Raw genomic sequence first — 25625 nt, 5'->3', positions numbered from 1 at the left:
TGGCATGTTAGCATATTATCGTTGTTAATATTATTAATTATTATACTAGTGTCTTCCATCAAGATGCACTCAGTGTAAAGCAGAATGCATTGTTTAAATTTACTTTCATTTTATTTTGATATGATACAGATTTATTTCTGTGAAAATTTGAAATTTACATATCCTGTGTTCTGATATTCAAAAGACCTATGTTGCTTCGCGTACCTTGTCCTTCAAATAAAATTGAAACAGAAATAAGGCCTTATAATATCAAATATCAAAAATATAACTTCACAAATTCTAAGATATTTTTTATCATGTCCATTAAAAAAGTTACTGTGTAATCTGATTTGAAAATATTGATTTACTGATTTATAAATGCCATGCATCTTAGGGACTTCCGTGTTTACTTTCTTTCTGGCTGTTTCCTACACCGAAGTTTTTTTATTTTTAACGGGCACTTATATCTACCACACAAGTCCCTTCCCCTAGAAATATTATTGATGCCCCTGTCCGAGCTACTCAACTGCATGTCATTACTATACATGTCACGTGATAATTAGGAGTATATATACGGCCTGACATGAATAATGAAAGCGACGAGAAGTTAGAATTCATCTTTGTATACCATGATTAATAGGAAAACGTTGCTGCTCTTCAGTCTTCTATTTATCTTTATCTCGGTCCATAAGTATGTGTCTATATACATACTTAGTCAACTCCTTCACTGGTTCATCACTATCTCTCAGCAAAGACTGGAATAACGCGTTAATAGATAATAATCTTAAATATCTGACAGGATAAAAGGCAATAATTCTTATCATTTTTGCGAAAGATTAACGTAACGGGAATCGTCTGCTACAACAAGAGTTATCTACCCTTGACATAACACGCCGCTAGGATCACTGCCTATACCAACAGGTGCTCGATAGCCTATGCAATGACAACAGTGTTCAAAATGCTAACGTCGGAGCAAGTTTGAATGTGGTGGCGCGGACCGATCGGCGAGTAATTTAGAATGTCAACGAAAATAAGCAAACGAGTGGATTCAAAATCACAAAAGAGATTATCTGTGACTCCAAAATGTCTTGCTATTGTGTTGTTGCCGGATGAAAACGAGTCGGGTAAGAATCATCCAGATTTATCCGGGAGAGTAATTTTGGATGACTTCAAACTCCGAAATAAGACGTGTTACTGGAATCCAGCACTCGTGGAAAGCATCCAAAATCTGGAATATCGGGGATATGTTGAGCCTGATACACTGCTAGTTGGCGGAGAGGACATCCACCTTGAAAATCTACGGACTGCTTGGGGACGACGTGTTCTCAATGATCCAGCACACTTCAGAATCACGCGCATCGGTAAGCTTTGTCATCTTTCTCGTGATAATTTCAACCGGTACTCTTGTTTCATTTGGTTTGAATTAGGAATTGTATCTGCATTATTAGAAACTACATTCTTTATGTTAAAATTATTGTAGATGACATCTCTAGCAGGATTTTCTTCATTTAAGACAAATTACAAGAGTATGGACCTAGTTATCGCTTTAAGTTTAAATATCCCATGGTTTCGTTGCAAATGAACATAATGGAACATCGGGAGTGGAATGCCATGCGAATCGCACGATGCGACCCATCTCAAATATATCTTTTGTAACGACCCCCACTGCTTCTAGGAGGATTGTATATTAATGATAAACACACATGAAACGTAATGATCATTTCGTCAGTTAGACGAATTTATCCAGAGTATAATGTGAAAATGGTTTGTGATTTATATTGTTAGCATGAAATTCGGACATGAGTCATGTTTGATTTTCTGCAGTATTTATAGCCTTTTGAAGGGTTTACAATACTTAATTCCTTTTTATCCTTCGTGGCATTTGACAACACCGACTTAACAATAACCCAGGAGATTTAAAGAGTCTATGAAAATCACTACAGATTTTTCCTTTTTTGGTAGGCTTATTACAAAAACGTTCCCAGTTGTAACCGTAATCAGTTAAGTTTGAAAAAGGTTAATTAGATATTTAAAGTGTGAATATAAAGTTTAGAACACAATGTAAAAGTTTAGGAACAAATTGAAAATATAGAGAAATATAAATGTGTATCAGCAATATTTTTTTTTTATTCAAACTTCTGTTTGTTAAAATTGTCATTAATGTAAATCACTATTCACAATTTTTGAAAAAGTATAATTTTTAATGGGTGTTAATTCAAAAACATAGATATTGAAAATGGCTTATGAACTTGAATGAAAATAATGCAATGAGGCTTCGTTTCACAAGCTGTGCAAAATAAGAAAGAAATGAAAAGGTTTACACAAGTACAAAAAATGATATCCGGTGAACTTATTGATTCTTCAAATGACATCTGCCACCTGCCTTACCTTAGAGAAAATAAATCACACTAGATTTAGCTAAGGACTTCCATAATGGAAGGTGAGCACAGATATTGTTGATCATGCTTGTAAAATTACAAAGTCATATTTTATATCTGCAGAATTTGTGACCATATTTATTTTGTCATAGGAAAGGATACTTTAATTCCCATAATTGCTTCATGAGTGCATTTTACATCTATCCCGAAATTGTTTCATTTTTTTCTCAACAAAATTTATTTGCTTTAAAGCAAATTGAATCTAACCATTGTTCAGTCAGCTGTGAAATTAAACATATAACAAGCAGTGTAGCTTTTGTAAGTGTATTTCTATATGTAATAAACATCCTGTGAATTTGTAGAAACAATTGTTGATATAATAAGAGACATTTAATTACCAAATGTTTGGAATTCTCTTATCAAAAGATTTAACACACTTCTCACATTTCCTGTTTTGTTAGTAATTAACCACTACCTGTTTTAACTGATGAAAAGTTGACAAGATCATCTCCTTTGAAGCTCACCTGTAGAGCTGACCTGTCATGTTTTAGTTGTATGGCCTGAGGACATAACAGCTTGTACAATTACCTGCTTAATTAGCTTTTTGATCTTGACCACCACTTACTAGCCATGTAACTGTCTCACAGGTTTTCACATTAGGGTACTATTAATCTTTCACCTCTTGGGCATATCATAAATTACAAATGTATGATTTGATATTACATTACCAATAGCTTTTTTCAAATTTAGTAAACTTTCTTTTGTAAGTTTCAAATTTTGTTTAGATAACTGTTTTGCCTTCAAGTCAATGAGAGATCATGGCATGTAGAGTGTTTGAAGGTTTTGGGGAGATAATTACAAACTAGACACAGAAATGCAGTTAATATATTTTTAGTGTAATGTATCCTGAATTGTTAATTGATTATTGTTATGACCAAATGAGGCATTAGTTGCTTTAAATTCACATATTTTCAGTAATATCTGAACAATGATATCAACTTTGATTGGGATGGATGTATCTAACTGATGAGGTGATCTTTCCATGTCTGTTAGAGAAATGACCTATAAAACTGTCAGTGATCTGGCTTAGATGTCAGGACCAGATCATTAGGAGATGAAGATCTCCACCCTATCTCATTAAAGATGTATGCATGTCACATACTACTAAATAAACTGGACACTGGGTCATCCCACTCTATAATTATAACACCCTGGTAAGTCATGATCAGCCTGATCTGGTTTTGTGTGATGTAATCATTAAGACTTGTCACCCCAGGACATTGGCCATTAGACATAGTCTACTACTGTATATATATGGTGCTCATTTAACTAGAGAACGGCAGTCAGAGTCTGCAAACCTTAAAAAAATAAAACGTGTTGAAAAATAAAAAAAGAAAGTACAAATAGATAGCCAACTAACGATATTACAGATTTAGAATGTGAAGAAAATGGTCTACAGAAGATTTAAGAATACACTTTTTTCTACAGTTTTAGAAATGCATTTTTCGTAGAGTTTTAAAGATAACCTTTGTATGAAAGCATTATTTTTATACCTGGTATTGCATTTTTCCTCCTGTCACAAGAACATACTTAAACTGTGGCCTGAAAGGAGTGTATTATATTCTATAGGCAACACCAGATTTTTTTTTATATTATGTATCAAGGTAATTAAATCTCACCCTCAAAAAGTAAAGAAAAGGTACAAGTGTGATAGCTATTGACAAGACATTTTTGATATGTAAATAGTACATATTGTAGGACGTGATAGAAAACTGCTTAAAATCCATAATCGTTTATAATTATCAGGTAAAATTGGATGGCCTTTATTTAATCAACTACATAATTTACAGTGTTTTATGTTCATGGAAAGCTAAAACATTCTTCAATGCAGTAACATTTTCTTGTTTTTTTTCTTTTAACTTTAACCTAGAATTTCCATTAGAAAAGATTTATTGGAAATTTTGATCTTAAATATGCATGGTATGGATTTTATTTTTGCTAAAACACAGGAAAATATTAAGATATGATAATCATTTATAAAAAATATTGTAATTGATCATCACATCACAGGAGGTTATATCTGATAATCATTCCATCTCTAAATGTAGGTGTAATTGAGTATTTCCCTTAAATTACTCAATGATAACAGATTTGGTGATCCCAGCAATAGTTGGCGTTATATCTGTTAATGGTAGGTGTTATAAAGCATTACAAGTCTTTATGACAGACCTTATTTAAGGCTGTACTTGTGGCACGCCTCTATGGGAATGTCAACGCCACCCTGAATGCTTGTCAGAAATATCAACACATCACATGTTTACACTAGCCTTACAAATCCTTGTTAGATTGAGCACCAGATTTACTTTTTCTAATGACACTCAAGACATCTCAGGCTTTGACAGACCTATATAGGAATGTATTTATTTATACAGCTATTGTGTGTTTTTATCGGGTATATTTGTACACATAAATGTTAAATAACTTTCAGTGTGTATGTTTGTAATAAACGCCAGTATTACATGCAGTGTATATGATTTGCTTCAGGAAATCATTACAGCAACAAGTACTCTACATACAAAAACACCACTATGTAAATAAAGATTGCTGAAGAAATAAAGAAGATATATTTTATGATAATCTGTTATGTAGTGTTATATTTGTTGACATGTAAGAATAATTCCACAGCGCTGAAGTTATTTCTTAAAAAACAAAACCTCAAATAAAATCTGGTCCCTTGTCAATACATATAGTTATTAGATTGATGAATTCCAGGTACTTGTAATATAAGGAAACAGTGATTGCTGTGTATGTACTCATAAAAAATCTGACTTAACACACTATTAAGTATTTATATAATAACTACTACACTCAGGTGATTGGGCAAGAAACAGTACTGAAGATGTTTAAACTGTCAAGATAAAGAAATGTAAAATTAGATATTTTTCCAGCTTGATTTAGTGCCATTCTGATTTTAAGTAGAATGCATTATACCATATTACACTACTTGTATAGGGACATTACTGTGTGTACTTCTATCCACCACCGTCATCTTGTATAACTTTGCTTCTCTAGATAATTGGATTTTAAGTCTTGTCCTATTAAATTAATTTTTTGGTGTATAAGATAGACTGAAAGGAAGGAAATTTACCAATTTTGATATAAAGAAGGAAAGTCCTCACCATCATATTGCCAACTTACTGGAAAATAGATAGGACAACCCTTGGTTAATGTAAATAATTATAGCTACATAGATAGGTACAGGTTGATCAATAGCCACTAAGAGGACAATGCTGATTGCCTTCACATGTCTCCCGAACTCTGTTCATTACACCTTAACAACAGTAACCAATTGCAACCTACCAGAAGTTTTACACAGGTACTCTTTGGGATGGCGACATCATGGAGATTTGGTCCATTTTACTATAAAAACTGCCCTGCCAGGAGTAAGAGTCAATATATACATATGAGAATATCTTAACAGATATTTTTCCTATATCATAGAGGTGATCTTAGGTCAATATTAATTGGTCAATGGTCATATTTTTATAATCACCGCAGACATACAAGCCAGCTGAACATTCGTTCATATCTTTTACACTTTCTAGTATCAAGATTTTAAATTAAACATATAGTATCACAGAGCCAGGAAATATTTTTATGCAACATTAATAGGTAGCATTTAATTAAAATGACTTTAATTTGATTACTCACAGAAATGTAAATGTACATTATCAGGTTTTTTAAAACATAATATGATGAATAAACTAACAATTTGATAGTAGTTAATACATACCATAATTATTCAATGTATATTCCCCAGAATAAAGATTTGACTGCTTTAAGTAAAAATTATTTTCAATAATATACCACGTGTTCAACTCAATTAATACCCTCTTAAATTCTCATGTACTTCATATTCCTAGCTCAATAACATTTAAAGTTCGTATACACTTGATGTTCCTAGCTCAATATTTCTCCTTTTGACCCAAGAATTTTGATAACTTTTAACATGCTACATGATAAAAAGGTTAAAAGAATATTATTCCTTCACAAACTATTTGTGATCAACTTAAATGTTTTCACGCAAAATCTCAAGAAATTTGCACCGTCTCAAGTTTACATCTGACAAGTTATTTTAGGTAAAAATCAATTTGTAAGCGTTCTAGATTAATCAATGTCAATGCTTTTTTATGTACATAATTCTTCTTTGTGTTAAGTGCCAAGGGGTTGGCTTGATTTAATAAAAGATACACTAAAAAGATATATTTTATTTAAACGGGATCTGTCATCAGATCTTACTTGTGAAGACTGGTACATTAAACAATCATTACGACCTTGTAGTATTATCAGTAAATGAATACCACCCACTAGTAAACTATTTGTCAGGGCAAATATTTGGATTTAAAACTTTGAGATTCTTATCTTATTATCGTGAAACAAGGTCTTCAAGGTTATAACCTTTTGAAGAAAAAACTACTGAATCACTCTGAAAAATACAGACTTTACACTATGATATATTTTGTACTTGTATACATAGGGAGGTATCTACCCATATGTAGAAATGCAGTGGGGTACATATGCCAGAAAAATGCTTGACTTATTAAGTTTTAAGAGACACCTATTAAAGATTTCATTTGTCGTAAACTCCTGAAAGTGTGGTACAGGAAGGGCCTGTGAAGTATTGGTAGAACATTTTGCATTAGACGTCTGGAAACTGCATCGAGTGCAAATCAAATTGGCTTGACCTTTTAGAGTTAAGTTTACGTGGTTATTTTCTGAAAGTGTCACCTTCCACCCTTAGTCAATAATGGGAACCTCAATATTCTGATGTCTTCCAATGATAGAACAGCTTACTCATGAGGTAAAGTATGATGATTTGGAGACGAAATGGACCAACAATTGTATGTTTAGGTGCAAAAATGATGGGTAACATATCCATTTAAAATTGCTTAGAGTGGTTAGTCTCATTCTTGATAATCAGTTAATCAATATAGAGGTATGCAGATATGAGAATGTTCCATATCAAAGTATATCTGGTCTTTGCGATCAAATAGATAACTTTTGAACAAGTTTGATATCTGTGACTGCCTTTGTGCGACGAATTGGTTATACTTACCTGATTGTGTGTACGAAAGCTACATTCGTCCCGAACCTGTTTCTGATTCTAATTGTTTAAATGATTGAATGGAACTGACTAAATGTCTTGTTCAAACCATGTTTGAATTTGATTTTTTATTCTCTTTCAAACCTATATATTTTCTCTGTTTTTGAATGACAACTGAGAATAATGCAAATTGGTTGAATTGTTTTGTCTAAGCTTTGAAAACATAAATTGAAGTTTTAACTGAATAGAAACTCAACAAAACAAATCAGCCATGAGAAATAAGTAATACATATAAAGTAGTTCAGATTGGCTTTTAACAATTATTGGTATTTCCATGTACAATTGCAATCAGCAGATTGGTGCAATTCCATTCCATATTAGTTGTAATATGTTTGCCAAATACCTAAAATCTAGGAGCTTCATCCAGCTGGGAATGCGATGCCAACTCGGGGCTCCTATCTAAGGCAAAGCCCTGGACCCACCAGGGACCGTGTAACACACCCAGACCCTTCACTGGTTGTTTTGCATAAAGATTATTTTCTCTTAAATAGGCCCCTGATAGAGGTACTATGGTTACGCTATGTACAGAATTGTCAGAATTGTGCTGTTCTACCAGCGGACATGCATATCATATTACTCTGTTGTTGATTTGATATATAATTACTTTGTGTAGCATAATCTACACTGATTCCAAAATTCTAATTATGGATGGCGATTTCATTTAAAAACATACTTGTATGGTTGTAATGTTAAATTTACTGGCACTGTATTCAGATGATTAAAAAAAAAATTTGAGTCATAATAAAATGGAATGTATTGTATGGAGAAAGTTGATCAAATTACATTATACAGATACTTGGACACCTGTGATTAGTTTATATGTTGGTATTATAGGCTGTAAATAGTAGAGTAGGTAAGGTAGAAGCCATAACACAGGGACAGATGGTTGATTCATTTTAGGGACCACAGGATTTGTTTGTCAACTTGACATTTCACTGCCCTAGAAACCTTGATCACTAGAGTTTACATCAACACTGCTTCAGGTATAGCATCTTTAAATTTCAGGTAATTTAAACTTCATAGATATATGATCATTTATAACACTTTTATGGAAACAGGTGAATTAAGTAGGATGATGATGTCTGTTGTGTGATATATGTTTTAATGTCTTGGGGTGTATATATACATATCATGTATATATACAATAATATGTATATCCATTTATCACAGTGTCTGAGATGTCAAGATTCTCACCTGCTCACACACCTGTTGCTGATATAAATATAGCTGTACAAAGTCTGAACTGAACCCAAGTTTAAAAACGATAAAACCAATGACCAGATGTTTGTGGTTCACTCTCCAAAGTCATTCAGTCAATAAGTTGATTAAAAGTTCTTTTATTATTGCAAATAATAGATCTGATTCTATTAGTGCCTCTTGGAATTTCAGAACTCCACAACAGCTAAGAAATGTTCCAACAGTAGATAGTGAAGTCAGTAACACAAATTGTTTTTAGGCCTAAACATAAATATTGAAGATGGGTTCTTGTAAAATGTAATCTCACACTTTAGGAAATCTTTACCATGCATGGTCTCCATAAAGAACTCCTTTATTCTGCAGGGTTGTAAACATTTAGTGAATGAGAAGATTATGGTTACTGACTGAATAGGTATACCATCAATATTGACATGGTGACCATTGGGGTAGATGTGGCAGGCCAAGACTTGCTAGGCAGGGAGATCAATAGAAATTAACAGCTCTCTATAGGCAGACTGTTTTAATGATCAAATTATTGGACATATGTCTTGTATAATAATTATGTTGGTAGATTATTAAAATAAAGTGCAAGTATTTGCTGTTGTGAATATTTCAAGAGTGATTGATTTTAACTTATAATCTTAGTTGAAAATTATAGGTACGTGGTTTGATGTCCCTTTCCAGAGGCGTGTGGTTCGATGCTCCCTACCCTTGGTGTTTTCTGTTTCTAAGGAAGCTAAGAAATGGAAACAATACTACATGTCTGTACTGTTGTGGTTGTCAGTGAGCAAGAAGTTTTACACATACTGCTCTGTATGGAATGCCAAAAGTTTCCCATATTGCTCTACATAGTATACCAAAAGTTTCCAAAATTTTGTTCACTGATCAAGACCCTAAACCTGGATAAAGGATATAATGTCAGGCTGTCGATGTTAGTCCTAAACCTGGATAAAGGATGTAATATCAGTCTGTAAATGTTTAGCCTGGATAAAGGATATGACATCAGGCTGTCAATGTTTATCCTAAACCTGGATAAAGGATATAATGTCAGGCTGTCGATGTTAGTCCTAAACCTGGATAAAGGATGTAATGTCAGACTGTCAATATTTGTCCTAAATCTGGACAAAGGATATAATGTCAGGCTGTCAATATTTGTCCTAAACCTGAATAAGGGATATAATGTCAGGCAGTCAATATTTGTCCTAAACCTGGATAAAGGATATAATGTCAGGCTGTCAATGTTGGTCCTAAAAATGGATAAAGGATATAATGTCAAGCTGTCAATGTTTGTCCTTAACATGGATAAAGGATATATTGGCAGGCTGTCTATGGCTGTCTATGGCTGTCTTAAACTTTATTCAAGGATAATGTAGGGCTATCAATAGCAATATTTAAGCTGTAAAACTGAGATGAATCCTGCACAATCTTGTTATTCTTGGATATATAGCTCCACTTCAAAACATGACAAGGCCACAGTTTATGGAGTGAAGTTAGCTAATCCTCCTTTTCTTGATGTTTGAATTTTATTGAATCCTTTATGACAATGTACTTCCTGCCCTGACATGCTGGGAACACAGCTAGGACATAAAGTTTTGTATATGTTCTACTGTCTCAATGGCTACCACCTAATGTGTTACATATATAATAATACCATATATGGCATGTTCTGAGCTCTTTCCACATTCTTCAGAAAACAGATAGAAATATATAATTTGCCCACATAAGCAGTACAAAAAGAACATGTCTAATAGGCAGTCCATCCAGCTTTATTTGAATGTATAATCCTGTTTATTTATGCTACACTGACTATAAATTACAGATATCATAGAAGGATTTTCACTTCATTACTTGGCTTGACACATTATAATTAAGTTCATTTAAGTGACAGCTCTGTGAATGTAGGATGCTTAATGTTTTGACTAGATCCACAATGTTTTGTGTCTTTTGAGGGTCAGAAACTTTGTTGAAATAGGAAAGAATGTAACAGAACTGGACTGGACGGATCATTTAAAAAGCAGGTTTGACCAGCTGTCTAGAACTTGGGAGCCCCTGAAGTTTGAAGTCCAGTCTGTTCATTACATTATTATATGCTTACTGTATCACACAGTAAACTCACTTGTTATCCTATCGTTTACAACAACGTAAGGATTAAAAATAAACTGAATTTCAAGTAGGCATTTTTCAGGTTACATCATATGTATAATTAATGGTGTATGTGGTTTGTTTGATCTGTGATGGGTAGTGCAGAATTACCTCTATATCTATGTACACTCTCCATGTGAACAGGTTTTAATGCAGGACTTGTCTATGCACAGGTGCAGTCTTTGCTAGATAACCTGTGTCTTTACTTTGTCTTCTTTTTCAAACAGAAGTTTTATTGTGTAGAAATTTAAGAATAATTCAACAGATTCTTCTAACTGTGGATTGTTTGCATTGCAATGTCTTAAAGTGATTTTGTCTGTTTGACATGGATGTAGAACACAAACCATTAATACTGTACCTTTGTTAAGGTATTGTGGAATATCATCCAGGTTGTTCGTCAATTTTAGCTGTTTCAGATAATTACCAACTGAGGTTTACAGTGAGGTACTTAAACATGTATTGTTGTAACAAAATTTAAAGCAATAATTTCACACTAAGAGAGTTGTAAATCTAAATCAATAATGGTCTTTGTGAACATAATACATATATCTAGTTTTTATATATGTATCTAGTTTTTGCAATGAAATATAGGTGTTTTTTATGTGGATGACCACGTATACTTCTAGCTCGTGAAATTATGTAAAAAATCAAGAAGATCACTTTTCCATTTCATTTAATAGATTTACACCAAATTCTGCCCTTGAACATTAAAGATGATACATCTTAACATTTGAGTTGTGTTTTGTAAAGTTTCTGTGAAGATACAGGTATAGATTTTTCAGGTGACCACCAGCAAACAATCTACTCGTTACAATGTTGCTTAGGCTTCTAAATGTGGTTTATAAGGAATCTTGACATCCTGTCCCTCCCCAAATCCTTAGTAACATTCAGTGAACAGCCTGTAATGTTTATAAAGAATAAAGGTTTCAGACACTACAAACCTGTACAGATAACAGTACCAGGCCAAGTTCCTTCCCAAATCTTTTTGACTTAATTAAAAATAATAAAAATTATAGATGTTAATATTCTGAAGTGTATTCTTTTCACAAAACCTTTTTAAACCAGTAGATGTATTTCTTATGTAGAAGTTATATGCAAATTAATATTGACATTGAACTACCATCAAGTTGTTAAGGCAAAAATGCCTAGTGCTAGGCTGCAGGTGTTGATATCAAGTCTGATCATTTTATATAGTAGATCTGATGGCTGTCTATACAAGCCTATCCATGACTATATTGAGTGACAGCCTGCACTCTGATAAGGATTATGTCGGCCATTCAACAGATATACAAAAAAATACATTGATTTATGTTCAGTTTATTGAATTGTATATGTCTTGTCAAGAGTGCACAATCTGATATATATACACACAGTTGTTGTGAGCTGGCACGTGTGAACTCTGTCATCTTTTTCTTTCCTGGTGTATGTAGTTCTGTTGGGAGTAAATCACTTCAACATTGTTAACTGTTTGCTTATGTTTCTCTTCTATATACCTGTGTTTAATTCACACAGGTAAATCTTTTTGAGATGAATATCTTTTTTAGTTGTGTATTTGCGATTCAATTTCTCCTGCTTGGTAAAACATTGCCAAAATATATCATGAAAACATATCCTTAACTTCAGCCAAAGCATATCTTAGTATCCATGTAATTTGCTAGCTTTTAAAAGAAAGTTTATGATGTCAAGCAACAATGTGTAAAAGCAACACCATTTAAGTGAATATCTGTTTTTGTGTGTGGGGCCCGGCCATGTATTCCAGATATTCTTTTTTCAATTGTTATTCAAAATTGCAGTCGGCAGCATTAACCAGCTGTAGAAAGTATGATACACTACCTGGAAACCTTGCTTGTTTGCTCCTCGTTTTTTTATATGTTGGGGATTTGTATATCTATCTGTATCAAGTAAACCTGGAAGATGAACCACAACACCGTATGACCTTAGTATGAAGTTTGTTCTAGGTGAATTTCGTTAACTGAAGATTTTTTTTCATCTGGTGTTATTACACATGTATTTGAAGTTTCAGCCTGAGAATAAACTGAAAGTAATTGCAAGGCCTGCTGCAAAGTACCCTCCTGAACTGGTTAGGAGCTGGGAAAAATTTGATCTTTTTGTAATGGCCTTAGGCATTCATTGGGAAGAATTTGCCCTTTTCCTGCCTTGAGAAAGAACATTTATATGCCTCAATACTTTTAACAAACTTCTATGGCATCTCTTTAAGTTGATAATTTTTTTTGGATGGTAACATCAAAAATCTTTTTGTATGCTAGTGCAATAGCATAATGTGTTATATGTCAACCATAAATACCAGGTAGGCATTTCAATACATTTATGTACCTGGTGTTAACACATTCTGTTCCATTTTTGAAAGAACGCCAAATTGACAATGTACTGTTTCCATTCCCATGGTAACCTTATGACACTGAAGAGGACATCAGATAAATGTCATTTACAATCCTGTGAATTACATATTGTTCAGGTGTCTTTATAATTTGTAAATATCCTGATTTCACTACCAATGTCATACTGCAGGAAGCTGAACTGTATATGTATCCCTTGCCTTCTGTCACAAGGCTAGACTTGTGTATTTCATTGTTAAGGTAATTGATCTGAAAGGTGGAAAACCATTAGTCTCCTTGTTCTGACACTTAATGTATTGAAATTGGCATCTTAGGAATCAACAGTTGGAGGCTGTGAGGTTCCACATCCATCAAAGCAAGAGAGAGAAACCATATATTTTACAAATGTTCCCTACTTCTTACATATTCCCTGATTTTGTGATATGATATATGTGTATTTAATATTGTCAAAATTTGTGGAATTTCCAAAAATAGATATCGCAGTAGTGTGTATTTGATGAGTCAATATAATAATCCTTTTTCTTTATAGTTATATGTAAACACATTAAACACACGAATCACTGTTTTATGTTTCAAAGTTCCACATGAGTTCATACCTTATGACCTGAAATTTAGATATATACCTTTTGCACCAACAGGACTGCAGTACTTAAGATGCAAATATATTAAACATTGGCTATGTAAATACACTGCATTAAATGATAGTCGATGAGTCTGAAGTGCTCCATGAATATTCCCACTCCACATTAAATACCCTCAATGGTTGCCGCAAAAATAAATTGTACCTCCATATTTATTGAGACGCTCCTAACTTAATAGTGACAAAGCGACATGATTCTTACTAACGTCCTTTGTAACCTAGACTTACAGCGAGGGATTAGGGGGATTGGGAGAGCTGAAGTATGTAATCTCACACATACAGAATATTTAATATCAAGCTTAATGCATCCAAATCTCCTCCAAAGATGCCGCACTATAAAAGCTGTGTGTGAAATTTGACTTGTCAATTAGTAAACCGTGGCTCTCGACTTTGTAATCTGTTGGTGAACAATGGAGAGTGGCAGCCCGGGGTGGAATTTGTAGAATAATAGATTAAGATCTCTTATTAAGAATTTCATTATCATGAAATTAGTTAGAGGTATTGTGGTGATTGTGGTGTAATTGGATTGGGTTTATAAAGCTGCCTTATCACTCCTTACCTGGTCAGGTTACCTGGCTCCGTTGTCTACCTGATTTATTTCTAGATTCCAGGTATGCCGATACAGGGAATGTACAGAACCTAAAATGTTTGTGATCAATTTTATATGTCAGTGTTGAAAGTAAAAAGCAGATAAAATCTGTATTGATCTCCTGGTACAAGTATATGCTGTAATTGAATTCCCTCTTGGTACAAGGATGGCTTTAAAATGCTGTTTTAACATGTTTCATCCTTCAGTGCTTGCCACCGTATATACAAAGTGATGTCCACTTCAATGATATTGAATGATGTTTAAGAAATGTAATTAAATTTTATTCATTGCTGATATGAAAACATTGCAGTATTGATTTTCCAATATGAACTACAGATGATGTAAAGATACTGTATCAGTATTTAGTGGTCTCATTATTGCAGATAAAATTGCATATTATTTTCATTTTTTTAACAGCAGCTGATACTATGTAAGATAACATTTGAAAGGTCATTACGATATTGATAACTGATAAAGATGTAATTATAAAATACTGAATTAAAACCACACACATTAAAAAACTTTATTCTTCAGGTAGAAAGGTTTGTCCAACTTGTAATTACTATATAGAACCACACATAAGTTTATAAAGGAATGTCTATTGACTATGTAGTAACTATGAATAGTTAAAATGCTTTCAGAAGCGAGATAAATTTGGCTACAAGGGTATATTTAGTGTTCGTCCTGCTTTCCAGTATAAAACATTTATTGTGTTTAATGTTGGATAAATTATGGGTGTTTGGCCTGACAGTATAAACCATGACAACAGTCAGTGGATGGTTAATTTGGTACCCTAATGAAACATATTTTCTGTAGAAGTAACTTTTCTTGGGTCAGTGATTTTGATGGAGTAAAACAGTAAACATAAGGCTGTAGCAGAGCTATATCTCTGATTTAGGAAGCTGCATTTTCCCATTGATGTCCAATATTTTCCCTAACAAACGATGTATAGATCATGATATTTGATTTGTAACATATTATAGTTATAAAGTAATCAAGGGAGGAGGAGCCAACGTCAGGTGGAGATTGGTGGGTTTTCTTAGTGTGGAACTCTGTGTTGAGTACGGATACCTCAGAGGTATGCAGGGCAGTTATAGACAGATAAAATTTATCCTCCTGAAGTGTACTTTAGGGGAAAAGTTTTGTATATTTTTGTCCTGATGAAGACCCTGTGATAGGGTCGAAACTAGTCGACAAGTAAAATTCTACTTATTGGTAACTCTTGAGTATGTTGTGGTTATTATTCCCTTCTTATATTATAGTTATAATGATGATATTAACATATGACTTTAAATTATTGATTTCTGTTAAAACATACTTAAATTTACTTATATTTTACTACATAATATATTATCATTTCAAAAAAATGATCGTTTTATTTGAAGAAAACTATTCTAGATAGTTATAGTGCTTAACCACTTAAATATACTGATATTGCACTGCGAGATGGAATTGAAGATATAACCAAGGTTCCTGTGTGAAAATGAAACAAAAGGCCATGAGAAATGATTAGGATATATAGTAAGGAGGTGATATACTGAAGCACATGTTTATTACAGGTACATATATGTAATTAGAATCTTTTTATGTAGTGAATTCCATTTCCAGTATTTAAGGTCTCTGACAGCCATGTGTAAGTGATCATATTTAAATATTATGATTGATTGCACTCTTTGACACTAAATTGTGATCTATTTTGTTTTTACAGGTGATGTGGGCAGTATTAAGATGCAGGTGATTCCGCAGACACAGTTTATACCACTGCCTGAGATCTTGTGTTTGGTGATCCTCGACCTCAACAGTAAACAGGTTGTAGCCACACTGGATGTCATCCACACCCGCCTCACACAATGTTTCTGTGACCTCCAGACACCTGGTGTGCAGGTTCTCTATGATACCCTTGGTACCCTCATACGCCAACGCAAGGTTTTCCACAATGGTAGGTAACCAGCGAGTGCTCTTTCTAGACTATATTCCTCATCTTTCCTACATGTAAATGCTGTTGAGGGATTTTCCACAAAAAACCTGGCCAGTGCTCTACTGTGTGTAACATATTCCAAATCCTTTATAGTTGTGTTTCAATGCAAGGTTGTCCTTCATGTTAAGATAAATGTGGTGGTTGACCTTGTGATTATTGGAAACCAGTGATGCTGTAGTTATTTACGAAACTAGGAACTCTTGGATGTTTTTGTCTGATCAGAATAACTTAATTAAAGAGGTTCCCTGCAACAACTTATCAAATACATTGTTAAATACACGGATAAATATTCCTTCCTCATGTAGTCTAATCATTTCAAGTATGCAAGAAATTGATAAGATTCTAATATATCTCACAGCTGGTAAATTTACTAATAATTTCATATTTTATTATTGTCTCATAGCTGGAGTAAATTATTTCTGTAACTGTTGAGTAGTGTCGGTCAATATCAATGTGTCTCTGCTGTTTTAACAAAGATGTTTCCTTCTTCATGTACGAGTACAACATGCTACTTGATATTTCATTTTTCTGTACGAGTACAACATACTACAAGATGTTTTATTTTTCTGTATGAGTTCTACATACTACAAGATATTTTATTTTTCTGTATGAGTTCTACATACTACAAGATATTTTATTTTTCTGTATGAGTTCTACATACTACAAGATATTTTATTTTTCTGTATGAGTTCTACATACTACAAGATATTTTATTTTTCTGTATGAGTTCTACATACTACAAGATATTTTATTTTTCTGTATGAGTTCTACATACTACAAGATATTTTATTTTTCTGTATGAGTTCTACATACTACAAGATATTTTATTTTTCTGTATGAGTACAACATGCTACTTGATATCTTATTTTTCTGTACGAGTACTACATACTACAAGATATTTTATTTTTCTGTACGAGTACTACATACTACATGATATCTTATTTTTCTGTATGAGTACAACATACTGCTAAGTGTGATTGCCATATGATCTAATAGTTTATTATGGTTAGTAGATGACAGTATTGGTAGTAAAAATTACAGGTAAAATAGACTCAATGATGTGGTGTTGTTTCACTGGGTTATAATGACTACAGGACAGAAGTTAAAGGTTAGTGATTAACCGGATCCCAGGTAGTTATAGGGCCTGAGGGGTAAATGGGGAGGGGGAGAGGGGGGGCACTTCGGAGGAAATTAAATGTGTAATGTAATCGGAGAAGGCAAAATACTTGACAAGTTTAAAGGGCTTTCACACTCAGTTACACAGAAATAGAAAAGTGTAAAGGCAAAGACATCAGGTTTCAAAGTATAGTGTAGTGGTAATGATGTCATAATGAAAACTAACTGATCAGAATTGTGAAAGTCGACTAAAGATTGGGCTCAGATAAACAAATCACAGGTATTTAATTCCATATTAATTTCATGAAGATGCATTGAAGATGTCTCGGTATTGTCACCTGACAGGGATTGTGTTCGTGATAACCAAGTGTTTAGGGGATGTCTATTTGGGACTTTTGTCTAGTCTGACGCAGGATAGAAGGGCTTTTTCTGGTCTCATTACCACTGCAGGTCAGTTTTGAGGTATTGATTGGTAACCAAAATCCATTGACGGGAAAGTTTGTGACACATTCCTTTATGTGATATTACATTGGTTGACACGCCTGTCTGGGATTCAATTTCAATCTTTCATTGTTCATTATAATTTATCAAGGTCTTAAATGATAAATCTAAATGTTCTTAATGACAATTTTCTAATTTGGGTGTTACAAAAAATGTTTTGCCAACAAATGCATATATAATGATGCATACTGCATGAAAGGTGTCCTCCTGATCACGTTATTTCATGTTGGACTAAATCCTGAGTTTCATTGTATCCTAATAAAAGAAATCTTGCAGATTAAATATTCTTAATATAAGTAAAAAATATGGCCTTAGTTTACTGTATTTACACTCAGCTTTTTAGAATATCTTGTACACATGGTAATTATATGATTGTGATTGAGAGGTGATGATTCAGTGAAGGATTTGTCAGCGGGTTGTGAGTATAGATAGAATAAGTTGTGATGGTTTCCTGATCAGGAAGTTGAGAGTATATGGGATATGATGAATTGTGAAAGCACCCTGGTCAGCAAATTGTGACTACCCTATATGGAGTGAGTTATGATAGTGCCCAGGTCAGCTGGTTCAGAGTATATGGAGTGTGACGAGTTGCGATAGTTCCCTGGTCAGCCATTTGTGAGTACCATATATGGAGTGAGTTATGATACTGCCCAGGTCAGCTATGGAGTATGAGTTGTGATAGTGCTTTAGTCAGCTGGTTGTGCTCATCTAGAGTGTGAGTTGTGATACCCTATACCTATAATGTCTACAGACTGGTCAATATGGCCATATGTCCTAGCTTTGTCTGGATTGGTGTAATGATGATGATAATTCACTAAGTTGGCCACCTTAGACCTAATTAAGGCTTGTCCATCACTGGCCTTGACAACTGGACACTAACTGGCCATTAGGATTTCTTGTAATGGTCAGTTCTGATCTGTCAGGTATAGTGGACAATCCAACAGTGTTTTTGTGAGAGGTGTCAGGAACCCTTCCATTGGTTTCCTAGTTGACAGTTAGCTGGGACAAATCTCAATTGTTGGGATGTCAGACACCTTGGAAGTATCACTGCTCTAACTTGTGAAGGAGTCATTTGGTAATGACATGCATTAGGACTAGCTAATTTTAAGTAAAAAAAGTCTATGCAACTGTAATGTTAAAACCTAGTGTTTAGTTATGTTTATATGTTATAATTTGACTCGTTGGTATATTTTTGTTTCTCTGTTCAAATTTGTATGTCCTTTCTTGTTTGTAAATAAAAAAATAGGTATCAATATAACAGTGGTTCCATACCCACCAGTAGTTAATGGCAATATGGAATTATCTTCCTCAATTTCAGAGGTGTATTTTAGGTTTCTCTTTGTTATATTCATGACTTATATCTATTGTTTTCAACAAATTACATAATTTTGCTTAGTTTAGACTCATAAACTACTGAAATCATGAAAAAGATATGTTGTTTTTCATGTCTTCATAATTTTCGATACACAGCAAAACTCATAAATAGATTTAAGAAATTTAACAAAAATAAAACACCATGGAGAAATCATCTGCTATACAAGTACTTGTTTGTCCAGGAATAAAATATTTTTATTATTGGTTTGACATTTCATATATTTTGACACATAAAGAAAACTGTTTGAAGCTAGAACAGCTGTTCAGGTGAATGACCTTGAGTTTTACACTGTATCTAATTTATGTGGAAATGAAAGCTGTAATTCATGGTTATTAAGAGTGTCAAAGATTTCCTTGGATTCCAATTTTCATTGACAAGGACTTGTATCCCTAACAAAACTGCTAATGAAGTGTGCAAAATCAAACTTCATTGTAAAGGTAAAACCTGGACTGCCATCTCTATACTATCTACTGCTAGGCATTCTAGGACCTAGCGTTTAATTGGGTGTAAATAATCACAGATTAACATAGGAGTAGCAATATTCAGGACAATTGAAAGTTGTTGGCATATAAACAAACGTCTGGCCAATTGGTAAGCACCATTTTACAATCTGGTGCTTTTATATAGGAAGTCATCCATCCCCTTAGACCCCTTGGCTGTAACCTGTGTAAACTCCACTACTAGTCATACATCAAACTTTGATATGTTCAAATTCAGTTTGAATTTGGGTTGCAGTAAATTGGTCTAAAATCGTATTTGGTCATGGTTCAGTAGTTGTAAATTTGATAGATGGTTAGTCCATCTAAGTTTAGGTCTGTCACTTTCCAGAGGTCATTAAAAGTCCATTTAATTTGCATGAAAAAACAATGATGAGGCAATTAATTCTGTTTGTACTCCAACCACTATAGGGCAAATATATTTTGAATGTGTTCCCAATGGAAAAAAAAACATTCTAAAGCAGATTCATACACTGAATTGCTTTGTTGGTTTATATTCCTTGTAGTACATCAATTACGCATTTTCTGTTGCCAAGATTAAGGGTCATTGGTGATGCCATATAACTCGAGTACAGATCAATAAACATTATACATAACCAACTTGACTGTCTTTCAAAGGGTCTGTATTTTAGATGTTTTCATTTACATTTTTTTCTCAATTTACAAATTCTACCTTAATGGAAAGTTGTGATATTTTTGTGTTGATGATTGGTATATGAATGACAAAGACCAATGGTTGTGGGCTGGCTGCAAGGGTTTGGTAAATTATCTGAATAAATTTGAGATATTTAACAGAGTGACATACTTGATATACTTATACAACAGAAAATTTGTTTATTGATGGTATGTAAAACATCCCAAGGTCTGTAGAACCTTTTAGTGTCACATATTGATGGTATGTAAAATATCCCAAGGTCTGTAGAACCTTTTAGTGTCACATATTGATGGTCTGTAAAATATCCCAAGGTCTGTAGAACCTTCTAGTGTCACATATTGATGGTATGTAAAATATCCCAAGGTCTGTAGAACCTTCTAGTGTCACATATTGATGGTCTGTAAAATATCCCAAGGTCTGTAGAACCTTCTAGTGTCACATATTGATGGTATGTAAAATATCCCAAGGTCTGTAGAACCTTCTAGTGTCACATATTGATGGTATGTAAAATATCCCAAGGTCTGTAGAACCTTCTAGTGTCACATATTGATGGTATGTAAAATATCCCAAGGTCTGTAGAACCTTCTAGTGTCACATATTGATGGTATGTAAAACATCCCAAGGTCTGTAGAACCTTCTAGTGTCACATATTGATGGTCTGTAAAATATCCCAAGGTCTGTAGAACCTTCTAGTGTCACATATTGATGGTATGTAAAACATCCCAAGGTCTGTAGAACCTTCTAGTGTCACATATTGATGGTATATTGTAAAAATATCCCAAGGTCTGTAGAACCTTTTAGTGTCACATATTGATGGTATGTAAAATATCCCAAGGTCTGTAGAACCTTTTAGTGTCACATATTGATGGTCTGTAAAACATCCCAAGGTCTGTAGAACCTTCTAGTGTCACATATTGATGGTATGTAAAATATCCCAAGGTCTGTAGAACCTTCTAGTGTCACATATTGATGGTATGTAAAATATCCCAAGGTCTGTAGAACCTTTTAGTGTCACATATTGATGGTCTGTAAAACATCCCAAGGTCTGTAGAACCTTTTAGTGTCACATATTGATGGTATGTAAAATATCCCAAGGTCTGTAGAACCTTTTAGTGTCACATATTGATGGTATGTAAAATTGATCAGGGTCACATATTTATGATCTGTAAAATAGATCAGGGTCATTATATTGCTGGTCTGTAGAACCTTTCAGGGTCACATATTGGTGGTCAATAGAAACCTTCAGAGTCACATATTGATGGTCTGTAGCACCTTTCAGGGTCACATATTGCTGGTCTAGAATCCTTCAGAGTCACATATTGATGGTCTGTAGCACCTTTCAGGGTTACATATTGCTTGTCTATAGAATCCTTCAGAGTCACATATTGCTGGTCTGTAGAACTATTCAGAGTCACATATTGCTGGTCTGTAGAACCTTTCAGGGTCACATATTGATGGTCTGTAGAATCTTTCAGGGTCATATATTGCTGGTCTGTAGAACTATTCAGAGTCATATTGCTGGTCTGCAGGTTTTATCTTAATGGGTTATGGGTTATAGAACCAGAGTTCTGTATTTTGTGTCCTCTGTGTCTGTACTAGCAACAATATGAATGGTATTTTAAGCTTAGCAACAATATGGATGGCATCTTAAATAGTGTTTTCATGATGTTGGCCTTTGTGTCACAATGTAGAATCTTGATCTACAATTTAGAGTGCAGTACTACAACAGAGGTTATCCAGAATGGTAGGAAAATGATGCTTTTAGATATCTCTCAGTTGTCTGGTGTTGGAACCAGAGATCTCTAGTGTGGATGAAACTGTTTAAAAAAATTGTGTTTATTAATGTAGGTTATTAATTAAATATGAGTGCTGCTAATCCAGCTTTCATATTTTGATTTGGGTGTAGTGATACTTGTTGGACACTAAGTGTAGGTTAAACATTTGTTTTAACTTGTATATAATTGGCGATCCTAAGATGTGGATGGAAAGCTACACCAACATCTCAGATAGAGAAGTTGACTGTGTACCTGGTTAATCAATGAGAAGGTTATGTATGACCAGAGGTGTCATCTTAAACACAGTATCAGTGTATGTAAATGGTTTTTTCATGTGCACATAACAGTGGGAAACAGCTAAAGGCTATGGATTCTGACACCAGCTCAGTAACCAAAATAATGAGGATTTTGTGGTGACAGCGATCAGACTAGATAGGCCCAGATGGGGTGTTTATCCATTACAACACGGGTCATTTAATACATATTCAGTTTGTAGTTTTCATACCAGAAATTAGAGCTAAGATTGTTAAATTTCTGCAAAATATTTTTTGGCAAATAAATTTGGCATATATCATACTCAGTATAGAGAAAAAAGGCAACATCAATAAGTACAAAGGGTAATGTTAGACTACATTACTTTAGAATCACAAAGGTAAGTCTGCCTTACCAATCATAGACCGGTCCTGATGGTAAAACTGAGTACAAAGTAATGTCGTAGGAACATTGTACTAGAGTTGGAGTCCTGTTTGTAACAAGGTAAGGTGGTTATTGAATACACCTCTGCTTTGAAATAAAGAAGTAAAACTCATATAGATTATTCTGATGACATTGTGATCTGTGCTGAAAGCTGGAGTTTGAGTTTAACTTCTAGATTTATCGCAGATAGTGAGTTATACATGTTTCTAGTCAAACATGATCCTTTGTGTTGTAAAGATACATGTGAACTATCTTTGAAGGGTCATGTGTGAAATAAAAGTACTGTTTGCTTGTGGCTGTTGGATATGAATAATCTAAATCTGTCATAATTAGAATGGGTACAGTATTCAGACTGTTCCTCTTAGCAATGGTTAATAGGCCAGTTATCCTGGTTATTATTGATTAAAGGTAAATAGGCAAGTGTTTGACATGCACTCCACCATACCAATACCTTACTGGCAATATTGAGTTTTGTTATTCACTAGGATAGCACTTCTCACTACATCAACAATATAAAATTCACATTTTTTTGTGTGTGTGACTTTTCCAAAAGTACAAGTGCTTTCACATGCTTTTAACAAGTAATCCAAACACGTCAGCACTTTCTTTTTTTTTCTTAATTTTGTCATTGATGAAATATCGTATTGGTGTAATGAATTTGCTTTGAAGTTGTAATAGAGGGAAAGTGTAGATAAGGTGTCATATATTTAATATTACCACTATTAAACATAGATTCTGTGTTGCTGCCTGAGTTAGAGAGCTTCTCATTAGTGAAGAGACAATAACTCTGGTGGAAAGGCAAACATTTACATAGCTGAATCAGTGCAATATTTTTCAATTTCTATCTCATGCAGACACACAGGAAGATAAGACATTCCTGTTTTATATTGACACGTAACAAAGTTTTATCAATGGCCTGAAAAATAGCTGTTTTACTTTTACATGTGATAAGGGGAAGGTACATCATCTGTTTGACTAGGTCATGCCCACCCTGAGGATGTTAGGACTTATCTAGCTGTTCCTAATCCATTGATTACTGCGCTGTGGATAATCACCCGTGTAAATCTTCCTGGATTAATATGTAAAGCTGGGTCAGCCATTATATAGGGTAGAAAGACAGCTCCTGGCTAGAACATTCAACTTAACTAAAAATCACTGGTATTATCATATGTCAACATTAGGTAATCATCTAGGTGTATATTTATGAGGCAGCAAACATATAAATAACTTCATTTGGCGTGATGAAATCAATATTTTATATTTTATCTGTTTATCTTTATTGTTTTAATTATTAACATTTTTGTAAGCATATGTAGTTTTGCTGATTCAGGATGCAGTGTTGTATTGCACTTTTTGTCTGCAATCCTGTCCAGAATCATTTATTGATAATTTTAACGAATGCAATTTAATTAACCAGTTAGAACTCAGAATACTGTGGTGATGGTGTCACAGGCATAAAAACTAAACCCATACTACTATATTCTAATTGTCAGCTCCGGATTATGTAACAGTAGCTTGTCCTATACATGCTTATCTCCCCTTATAGCTTGAAGCTGTCATAGAAATCAAAATTCATATTTGAAAATGAGGACCATTTTAAATGTACAGCTGAATGTGATGGAGTAATTTAGATGGCTTAAAAGTGAACTTACTCTCATTGTTTTTAGTTTGTATAATAAGGTGAGGAATATCATAAATTATCTTTACATATGAGAAAGGCATGCTGATTTGATGTATGTTTAAAACCTTAGGTTTTAAATATCTGGGATATGTATATTCAAAGATTTGTTGGAAAGATACAGCTTAATTAGAATATTATTTTGTATAGGAAAGTTAAACATTTACAAAAAAAAAAAAAAAAATCAGATGTATCACATACTGTTTATTAGGTGTCCTAAACTTCAATAGAATACACGCCTGCTTCAGAAGTCAGTTCGGCTCAACTTGTTGAAAATTATGCTTGTTACATGCTATTAAAGTTTTACAAATGTTTTTATGGAAACTTTGAAACTTTTAATCTTAAAATCTTTAGAGCATGATATGGAGATGCATTACAATTATATAGTCTAATTTTTAAGGTTAAGTGGCCCTTATGAGATATTTTGTATTCCTAAAGTACGTACGATTTAGATGGTTTGTTGTTACTGTGTCGCTGTAATTACAGTGATTTTTTACCTGGTTGCTCCGCTGTTACATTACCTGTTACATACAAGATCAGTGGAGTGAGGACCATGATAGATAAATCATCATAATTGGTAATCTTTGAAGGTTTCTTTAGGTAATCAATAACGTATCAACAAGTAAGGAATATTTCTATATTATTGTAATGTTCTGCGGTGTATGGTTTTATTTATGAAGCCCAAATTCAGGAGATCACAGACACTGAAAACTTCAGGTTTCAGCACAGATATACATAATATCAATATATTATACTTTTGTGTTTTTTCATTCAAAGTGCGTAGAACATTTTTTATCTAAAGAAATACATATTAGAATGGCACAATTAGGCAAGTTTTAAAAAAGGAATAAATCTATTTGAATACAACAGCACAAGTATAAACAACTTCTCCAGATTGTTTACATCCA

At 33.7% G+C, this 25625-nt stretch overlaps 1 protein-coding gene across 1 annotated transcript in view; it reads left to right on the top strand.

Moving 5' to 3' along the window:
• The first annotated feature begins 997 nt into the window (after window positions 1-997).
• Window positions 998-25625, top strand: part of LOC132556168 (uncharacterized) — a 29131-nt gene continuing 4503 nt past the window's right edge. The window contains exons 1-2 of the mRNA XM_060220557.1: window positions 998-1340; window positions 16155-16385. Coding sequence (XP_060076540.1) covers window positions 998-1340; window positions 16155-16385 — 574 coding nt within the window. The remainder of the gene's footprint in view (window positions 1341-16154; window positions 16386-25625) is intronic.

The sequence above is a fragment of the Ylistrum balloti genome, unplaced genomic scaffold, assembly GCF_031769215.1.
Source record: "Ylistrum balloti isolate Yb309-2 unplaced genomic scaffold, AGI_CSIRO_Ybal_v1 Utg370552, whole genome shotgun sequence".
In the NCBI taxonomy this organism is placed as follows: Eukaryota; Metazoa; Mollusca; class Bivalvia; order Pectinida; family Pectinidae; genus Ylistrum; species Ylistrum balloti.
The sequence above is the reverse complement of the archived record's forward strand: the minus strand, read 5'-3'. Positions and strand labels throughout refer to the sequence as shown.